General features: G+C 45.9%; 1 protein-coding gene across 1 annotated transcript in view; it reads left to right on the plus strand.

Annotated features, from left to right (window-relative positions):
* sdc3 (syndecan 3) overlaps nucleotides 1–9413 on the plus strand; it is a 27734-nt gene extending 18321 nt beyond the window's left edge. The window contains exons 2-5 of the mRNA XM_080014458.1: nucleotides 385–478; nucleotides 2569–3404; nucleotides 6054–6267; nucleotides 8406–9413. Of these exons, the coding sequence (XP_079870584.1) occupies nucleotides 385–478; nucleotides 2569–3404; nucleotides 6054–6267; nucleotides 8406–8572 (1311 nt within the window). The 3' untranslated portion in view covers nucleotides 8573–9413. The remainder of the gene's footprint in view (nucleotides 1–384; nucleotides 479–2568; nucleotides 3405–6053; nucleotides 6268–8405) is intronic.
* Nucleotides 9414–10564: the final 1151 nt, after the last annotated feature.

Below are 10564 nucleotides of genomic sequence, written 5' to 3' on the forward strand. Positions count from 1 at the left end.
GGAAGTTGCGCCCCCCCCCCCACCACCCCCATTATGTTTCGTCTGCTACGTTGCAAGGTTTTTTTTTTTCTGTAGACACTTCCTCTGCGCCGAAAAAACAAGCAGATGTTACTCAATTCAATCTAATGGTGCCTCCCTCCATTTTCAATCACTCTGAGTCGTGTGTGTGTGTGTGGGTGTGTGTGTGTGTGTGTGTGTCTCTGTGTGTGAGTGTGTGTGTGTGTGTGTGTGTGTGTGTGTGTGTGGGCGTGTGTGTCCCATGGTGGTCATGCGTGTTCATGCGCGCATTTAATCTGACAAAGTGGTCTCTCTTTTAAATGAAATGAGAAATGATACTGTAAACACCGCTGATCTAACCCCCCCCCCTCTCCTTCTCTCTTCCAGGGGCAGACCTGGTCTCCCTCCATAGATGACGAAGGTTCGTCGAGGGACGAGTTTTATGACGACGAGGACCTCTTCTCAGGCTCCGGCTCTGGATGTAAGTGTGTGTGTGTGTGTCAGTGTGTGTGTGTGTGTGTGTGTGTGTGTCAGTGTGTGTGTGTGTGTGTGTGTGTGTGTGTGTGTGTGTGTGTGTGTCTAACCTCCCCTAAACTCCTCCATCCATACTGACTATTTTCCCATCATCTCAACATAGCAACCAGCTTCCCAGAAACCACCACAAATTAAGGTCTTCAAGTCAATAAAACCAAAACGGAGTCACATGCAGATTAAGTGATGTAATTTTCCCTGATGAAATTACTGACCACAGGTCAGATGATCAGACGCTGGCACACATGGCAGCAAATATGTGTACCTGCCGACCTATATATATATTTTTAAGTACATGTGTTTGTGGTAGCTTGTTTGTGCATGTGTGTGTAGCAATGAGCTCCTTAGCTCCAATCCCACGGCGTCTAATTCGGTCTGATTGTTTGATCTGGTTGTTGAGGCCTGAGCAGGGTTCTCCTTATTAAGCGTGACTCATTGAGGGCTGACCCCAGTGCGCTAGCGCTGGAGCTCCCAAATAAATTACTATTCCGAGCAGGCCGGGCGCAGCAGAAGCACCCCCCGCGGTTCAGACAGCAGCCTGGCAAATTGCTTCATCTCAAATTGCGATACCGGGAGCCGTCGGAATCTGAAAAGGAGAGGCTTATTCTGAACAGATTGAGGCGCGTTTGGTTGTGGCCATTTTTTCTGAACTCGATATTGCTCGGTCTCTGATGTGTTAAACAGAGGAAGCGTTGTTCCAGTTTGTGTTTAGATTTCCTCCCTGACGTGGAGGAGGAGGAGGAGGAGGAAGAGGGTCCTTGCTGCATTCTGTGGTTGCAATATAGAAAATACATGTGCGCTGATTGAACGCACACAAAGATTGGTACCTGGGGTGGGGAGCAATGAAATGCATATAATGGCGTTAGGTGTTTAAATGTCAAAGACCCAGAAAACACATTTGATTACAATTCTGTATCTAAACTCCTTGGTTTACCGAGGTTTCCATTTTAACATATTTATGAGGCATCTAGAATGACCTTTTTTTCACCGCCCTTACCAAAATTGTCTTTTGTGGTATTTTCAACTTGACAATAAAAGAATTTGACGAACGTGGGCAGAATATTTTAGGTCCTGTCCACACGTATAGGGATATTTTGGGAAAATGTAGTATTTAGTATAATAGTTTTGAAAACGCCTTCCAGGGTGGAGATCTTCCAAAGCTCAGTTTTCCTGTATTCGTGTGGACAAGTAAAGCAGAGCTTCCTGAAAACGCTGACGTCTTGACCACAACCTGCGTCAGGAACCTACGAGCGACGGCCGACGACCGCTGTGATGTCTGCGGTGTCGCCAAACTTTAGGAATCGCGCCCATACAGTATTGTGTCTTCATATTGTATACAATATTATGAGCCCTCAAGAACAAGCTGGATACGCAGGCTCCCAATGTTCGTCTGTGGCGTTTGTCATCAAGGTTTATGAGATATTATCGCCCCCCCCTCCACTGGCCTGGAATGCTTATGCATTTTTTTAAACGCTGGGGAAACAATTCGTTTTCAGGTGTGTGGACAGGGCCTTAAAGGTTGGGTTGGTCTGTCGGAGCTTGGGCTGCTACAGTTCCACTATGAATGTAAAGACAGCACCAGCGCTCAGCTGAACGGCGCCACCGCCTTGCACTATCAAATAGTCACTGTTGCCATTTTATTCCAGAAAATATGAATGTTGTGGCCAAAAAATGTAAATATGATAAGTGGGCATTTTTAATTAGCGAGCACAGTGGACCCAGAGGAGGAATACCAGCCCTCCCTCCCCCTCCGTCTCCTCCTCTACCTCCTCTCTGTCAGCCTCCAGTCTGTTATGTCCTTGTCGCCATCAATTCAATCCATTCCTCATTCAACCCAAGGAGCTTCGTTGGTGTAACCGAACGAGGGAGACGTGGTATAATACTATTTCGGGAGAATTGATTCACTCAGCACCTCCCACCACTTCTACTTCCACCGCTCTGCTCTGGTCTGCTCTGCTGTACATTCTTGGTGTTTCATCATCATCTGTCATTATCTCTCTCTCTCTCTCTCTCTCTCTCTCTCTCTCTCTCTCCCCCCAGTTCCAGACATCGGCGTGAGGCCCACATCGGTCAGGGTGTCCTTCACCACCGAGGAGCCGCTGCCGCTCTCCACCACTCAGGCCACCGGCCCGGCGCCCTCTGCCCCGCCTGCGGCCGAGCCCAGCCCCAGGCCCAGCCCCGAGCCCAACCCCAGCCCCGAGCCCAGCGCCACCCCATTGCCTACGGAGGCAGACGGAGAGAGCGGCATCGGCTGGGACAGAGAGAGGGAGCTAGAGAGGGAGCTGGAGAAGGAGAGAGAGAGGGAAAAGGAGAAGGAGAAAGAGAGGGAGAGGGAGAGAGAGAGGGAGCGGGAGAGAGTCCGCGAACTGGAGAGAGAGCGCGAGAGAGAGCGCGAGAAAGAAAGAGAGAGAGAGCGAGAGCGGGAGAGAGAGAGGGAGAGGGAGAGGGATTTAGAGCGGGAGCGCGAGAGGGAGAGAGAGCTGGAGCGAATCAGGGCCGCTGCGGCCGCCCAGACCACCGCCGCCCCGCGCTCCCCCGCGGTGACCGCTGGCTCAGCCGTGGCAGCCAACGCGGAAAGCGCAGCGCCCTCCAGTGGTGTGGAGGACATCGGCACCACGGGGGAGGAGGAGGACGTCTACCTGCCTCCCGAAACCACGCCCTCCTTCCCGGGCTATGGGGTCGACACCACCACGGAGGAAGACACGCTCACCGCGGCGGAGACGACCCTGGAATCCTCCACAACTCCGCCCACGACCACGGCCTCCACCACCGTGAAGACCAAGGTCCCCTTCAGGCCCCGGGTTCCCGTGAAGACAGTCACTCAGACCGTGCCAATGGAGAGGAGCACCATTCCACAGATTCTAACTACGACACAGGTTTTTATTACTTTTACATTTAAAGGAGAACTATTATGCTCCTATTTACACAAGTTAATATAGGTCTCTAAGGGCCCCAAAACATGTTTTGGAAGTTCTTTGCTAAAAATACCATTCAGCTTATGCATTCTAGGCATTCTAACATGCCTCTATACCTCTATTCCTGTTCCAAAACAGGCTGTTTTTCTGTGGGAGGAGCCACCCTCCAAAGGCCCCAGTTCTGTGAGCCACTAGCAATTGAGCATGGCTTCCAGCTTTGGTTGTCCGTAACTTCCACTGATTTCACCTTATCAGTCTACCAAAATCTGTTTCTGAACAAATTTGAGGCGAGATATAAGCAATCAAGTTGCTGAATCTTCACTCAGAGACAAGGTGAAAAGATCATCTACAATAACCATACTTTTTTTTTCAGAAAGAAACACACAGCAGAATTATTTTTTAAATACTTACGTTTGCATCGTCTGCAGTTTCTCCATCGACAGTTGGTCTTCATTTCTCTTTCTTTTACACCGCGTTCCAAATTATTATGCAAATGATATTTTTCTCTGATTTTCCTAAATAGTCGATGCAAATGACAGTCAGTATAATTTTCAAGTCATCAACCGTTAGGGTATAATTCAAATGTTATTGAACAAACCTCCCAATGATAACAGTATTTTTTTCAAAAATAAAAAACTCTAAATGCACTGTTCCAAATTATTATACACAACAGAGTTTCAAAACATTTTATAAGTTGTAAAGAACTGAAAATGGTCATTTGTTGAATTTGCAGCATTAGGAGGTCCTATTTACTAAAATCAAAAGCTATTTCAATCAAAAACATCTTAATAGGCCAAGTTACATGTTAACATAGGACCCCTTCTTCGATATCACCTTCACAATTCTTGAATCCATTGAACTTGTGAGTTTTTGGAGAGTTTCTGCTTGAATTTCTTTGCAGGATGTCAGAATAGCCTCCCAGAGCTGCTGTTTTGATGCCAACTGCCTCCCACCCTCATAGATCTTTTACTTGAGGATGCTCCAAAGGTTCTCAATAGGGTTGAGGTCAGGGGAGGATGGGGGCCACACCATGAGTTTCTCTCCTTTTATGCCCATAGCAGCCAATGACACAGAGGTATTCTTTGCAGCATGAGATGGTGCATTGTCATGCAGGAAGATGATTTTGCTACGGAAGGCACGGTTCTTCTCTTTGTACCATTGAAGAAAGTGGTCAGTCACAAACTCTATATACTTTGCCAAGGTCATTTTCACACCTTCAGGGACCCTAAAGGGGCCTACCAGCTCTTTCCCCATGATTCCGGCCAAAACATGACTCTGCTACCCCCTTACGGACATCGCAGCCTTGTTGGGACATGGTGGCCATCCACCAACCATCCACTACTCCATCCATCTGGACCATCCAGGGTTGCACGGCACTCATCAGTAAACAAGACTGTTTGAAAATGAGTCTTCATGTATTTCTGGGCCCACTGCAACTGTTTCTGCTTGTGAGCGTTTGTTAGGGGTGGCCTAATAGTAGGTTTATGCACAACTGCCTCTGCAGGATCCTACACCTTGAGGTTCGTGGGACACCAGAGGCACCAGCAGCTTCAAATACCTGTTCACTGCTTTGTAATGGCATTTTAGCAGCTGCTCTCTTAATCCCATGAATTTGTCTGGCAGAAACCTTCCTCATTATGCCTTTATATGCACGAACCTGTCTGTGCTCTGAATCAGCCCCAAATCTCTTCACAGTACGATGATCACGCTTAGGTTTTCGTGAAATATCTAATGTTTTCATACCTTGTCCAAGGCATTGCACTATTTGAGGCTTTTCGGCAGCAGAGAGATCCTTTTTCTTTCCCATATTGCTTGAAACCTGTGGCCTGCTGAATAATGTGGAACATCCTTCTTAAGTAGTTTTCCTTTAATTGGGCTCACCTGGCAAACTAATTCTCACAGGTGTCTGAGATTGATTTCAGTGATCCAAAGAGCCCTGAGACACAATACCATCCATGAGTTTAATTGAAAAACAAAAAATTAAATGTTCATGACACTTAAATCCAATTTGCATAATAATTTGGAATGCGGTATATTTGTTGTGATTTGTTTGTTGAGTTACTCAGATGGGGGGCATTTCTAATTCTACTGAATCCCACCGTGACGTAGGAGTTGGGCTGAAAATGTGAACTGGTTGATTCAGGACATGTATTCTGAAACTGACAGCTCACAATGAACTGACTGGGTTGTCTTATTTCAGTGTGTACGTTAGTAAACCCACCAGAGACCAAATGTATGTGCACAAGCACTGAACAAGTGAGTTTTGCATAATGGGTCAACTTTAATCATTTACAGACGTTCTGTGTAAGCAACGTTGCTTTGGCAAACATGGTGGATTAGAGTTTTTCCAAAATTTTTCACGCACGATTCCATTTTTAATGAGGTACATAAATCTATAAAAGATTTTCCACTGCTCCAAACGTACAGTGGTCCATTGTTTCAAAGGTCTTTGACAAGCATTGCACCGTGGAAAGTTCCTGGTTTGCGGTGATCTGGGCAACTGTAAACTGAGCTTCAGTGGAACAAATTCAACCTACTGTATGTAAATATCCTATCATCTCTCTCTCTCTCTCTCTCTCTCTCTCCACCCCCACTCCCTCGCTCGCCCAGGGCCAGCCAGACGAGGGCAATAACGAGGTCGGTGCCGCCGGACCCAGCGGAGACTTTGAAATCCGAGAAGAGGACCGCCGCAACGACGTGGGCCGCGGCCGAGGCCTGGATGTGGGGGCCGAGCCCGACCTGATCGGAAACACGGTGGACACGGGAAGTTCCGCTGCCCAGCTGCCACAGAAGAACATCTTGGAAAGGAAGGAGGTCCTCATAGGTAGGCCCGCCCATAAAATCCAAGTGGAGTAATAACATGGAGGATGTTGTGGATGTTTGTGGTAACCTGTCTATCTGGTCACCTGTTTTTTCATTCTCTCCCGTGTTATGTCTTCTCTGTCGGTCGGTCTGCCATTTTGGCTGTTTACCCGGCTGTCAATAAAACCACTAGGTAAAAGAGCCCTTTAGGTTTACTCTGACTGGTTGGGATAAACTCCAGTGTAAAGTTCCCGGAAAGTGCATTAATAAACTGGCATTAAGCTCAAAAGCACATATTTATCATAAGTGAATCAGCTCCTTAAGCCTCCTTTCCTTGGGTTCTTCAACCCTCCTTTCTTCCTTTTTTCCTCCGGTACTTTTCCCCTCAAGCAAAATCCAATTTCCTCTCAAGAGCCCCTTCTCTCCTCATCCCAGGGAGCTGTTGTAGGAAATTAGGGAGTAGCCGACTTGTCTGATCTGACAGGATTTCTGTCTCTCCCTCAGCTCTCCTGGTTGGTGGGCTGCTGGCGGTGGTATTTGCTGATTTCCTGGTCATCGGTAAAGAACAGGAGGCAGCAAACATTAGATTAGACCCTGTGTGTTTCGATAGATTAGTGTTGCCCTTTTGATTTTCACTCATCCATGGATGTATGCATGTAAGGGGTTAAATTGGGATTTATTACCTAGAGTAGTGGTTCTCAACCTTTTTAATATCAAGGACCCTAAGTTTGATAAGCATGAGGCCATTTGACATGATTTAGTCTCTGGGGCTCCAATCTGAGAAGACTTTATTGTTACATACAGTATGATTTAGTCCAAACCTCCAGACCCATCTTTACTATAGCTAGAGAGATCAAAACAGTTATCATTGTACATTATCTAATGGTCTTAACATTTTCTAAATGAAATAATGGTGAAGATTAACTATTAATAATTCTACTGGGGACTTTGGAACCTCTTCAAGGACCCTTGGGGGACACAGGACCCCACATTGAGAACCGCTGCTCGAGTGCAAGTGGTAGGCCTATATATAGCACACTAATAATTACATTCATAGTCGTGCAACAAAAATAAACATCGGCTGGGAGAACTATCCCTTCCAGAAAGTCAATATAGAAAAATATGGTAACATTGGCAAAGGGAACCCCTTAAACTTCTTTTTTCATCTTCTATCTATCTATCTATCTATCTATCTATCTATCTATCTATCTATCTATCTACCTATCTATCTATCTATATATTCACCTATTTATCTATTCATCTATCTTTATATTTATTTACTTACTTACTTTTTTTATTTTTTGTTTGTTTATTTGTTTATTTTATTATTATAATTTTTTTACTAACTACTTGAGTACTACCAAACTTGCGTGGATGGTGTTCACCCTTAATTTAACCCCTGATTCATATACAGGCCATCATAAGTGGGTGGAAACTCATATATTTGCCACAACTGCAAGACAACACACACAGAGGGTTCAGGGTCTGGCATTGATACCATTTGGCTCAACAGTTAAACATTTATCACTTTTGCATTGACATTGGCAGCAACAGCAACAACACACATTTAAGCTTGTGCTTGTTTTTGTCCTCCGTTGTTTTACTGGCAGAGTTTGTCGGTGATGTGTGCTGAAGACGGCAGAAAGACGCAGCTGCTCTTTGTTAGCTGCACGCACCCTATAGGGCTCAACTTTGTTCCACTGCAGGGTTTACAATCTCTCTCACACACACACACACACACACACACACACACACACACACACACACACACACACACACACACACACACACACACACACACACACACACACACACACATCGCCGTGCAGGCACATTACGTCTCATCAGTCGTCACGTAGTGGCTAAGTGCTTGGTGCTGCTGTAGTTCTACTTAGCTTTTAGACCTGTGTTCTTAGTTGGGGTAGTATTCAGAGAACCTCTTGACACAACGGGACAACAGCTGTCTGGTTGCTAATGGAATTCTAGTGTTTGTCTCCGTTTCTGTGTTTTTCTCAGGTGTTTTGTAGGACCTGATCCAAAGTATTTTTTTTTTTTGTTTGTTTTGTTTTGGCGCAAAGTCAAACGTGTTTTGAAATATTGAAAGTATTCACGGGTTCCCTTCTCTCGCCCTCTCTCTTTCGTATCCGCTGTCCCTCTCAGCGGTGATCGTTGGAGGCGTGGTGGGGGCGCTGTTTGCCGCCTTCCTGGTGATGCTGCTAGTGTACCGGATGAAGAAGAAGGACGAGGGCAGCTACACGCTGGAGGAGCCCAAACAGGCAACGGTCACCTACCAGAAGCCGGACAAGCAGGAGGAGTTTTATGCATAACATCTGCCAGGCTGCACCGGAGAGACCGCGCGGGGAGGGAGGGAGGGGGAGAGCGAGAGAGAAGAGAGCGAGAAAGAGGGGGAGAAGAGAAGAGAAGAGAGGAGAAGAATAGAAGTGAGGACATGATTACACCGCCTTTCTCTTCTCCTTCCTCGTCCTTTGTTCCTCTCTTCTCCGAAACACTCAAGAGCAGCCTCCCGCTCTCTGCGGACCCGGAACTTTGTTTTCAACTAAAAACATAAAAAAAATAAAAATAAAAAAAGATGAAAAAAAAATCCAAATATGTTCTGGGGAAAAAAAAAAACGAAAACACATACACACACACAAAAAAAAAAAAAGTTTTTAAAAGTAAATGTTGTTATTATTAATATTCTACGGATTATCTTGTTCTGATGTAAACTATATGATTATTTTGTAAAAACAAACAAAACGAGAAAACAAATGACTCAAGCTCTTAACCTGTGTTCCAGCACAACAAGTTCCTCGTGGGAGCGATTTAGCAAGGACGGCTAAGGGAGGAGAGAAAAGGGGGTGAGGGCTGAGGAGGGATGGATGGAGTGAGTGAGGGAGAACCACGCAGTGAGACGTAACAGCGACTCTGCCCCTCACCCCAAACAAACACACACACACACACACACACACACACACACACACACACACACACACACAATGTCTGATTGGCCAGACAGAGATCGGGGTCATAGGTGAGAGGAAAGGTCTTTAGTGTGCTTTTCATTCTTCTGGTGCGCGCTCTCTCACACACACACACACACACACACACACACACACACACACACACACACACACACACACACACACACACACACATATCTGCACACAACCTATGCATACACTGATCCATCAATACACAGACACACACACACAGACACACACACACACACACACACACACACACACACACACACACACACACACATCTGTTCATGCCGGTGGTTGTGATCCCTCTCTCTCTGCTTGGCCAAACAGAAAACGCAGCTCGACCCTCACCGTGTCCGAATAGTGTCACGGAATCACCATGGCAACGTCGGTCCGGTTGCTCCACAGCCGACAACCTGTCTGCTCCTCTGAAAGTGTAAAAGAGTAGTTCTGGATAGTAATAATAATCAATAATATATCAGTGTTTCTGGGCTGGCTGGTGATAATAATAAACAATAATATTATTGATGATAATAATAATAATAATAATGGTGGCGATACTTCAACAGGAAAGAAGTGTATTTAGCAGTTAAAAAAAGAAGTTTATTTGTAAATATGAGCATATCCTTTCTGTCATCGCACTAACCATCTGCATGATCATCCAAGAGTTTTTTATCCATCACATCCATCTTGACCAAGATGAGCTGTGCTCTCGTCAACCCCACACGCACGCACACACACACACACACACTCACACACACACACACACACACACATACGCACACACACACACACACCTACACCTACACACACACACACACACACACAGAAGCTCACGCACATCTGACACACACACGCGTGCACACAAACCTCTGTGCATTTAAATACACAACAACGTCTAAATATGCTGTAACTCCTATCCTCCAATGCACATCATCATCATCATTATCTTCGTCATTACTTGTGATCTGTGTGATCAGTTGGTTTTTCAATACGTCATTGATTAGTTATGGATCAGTCGCTGGTTGGCTTGAGTTTGGTCGATTTGTGAAAAAGCACAACGATGTATCATGTCATAATTCACCCAAACCCCAAACCCCCCTCGCATGCCTCACCTTCCTTTTCCTCCACCATTGGCTTGTTTGGGAACGGGAGGAGGGAAATTCGGGAATGTGCTGGCCTTTTACCAAAACAGCAAGTGGTTGTCTTAAAAAAAAATTAAAAAACATATAAAAACACCCCGGTCCACGGTTCGGCCTTGATCATGGTCCTCAGCGGGGATCAGTGTTTTGTGGAGGCAACCGCCCACTGGAAGTCCCTCTCGCCTCCCACTCT

The sequence above is a fragment of the Zeus faber genome, assembly GCF_960531495.2.
Source record: "Zeus faber genome assembly, chromosome: 1".
In the NCBI taxonomy this organism is placed as follows: Eukaryota; Metazoa; Chordata; class Actinopteri; order Zeiformes; family Zeidae; genus Zeus; species Zeus faber.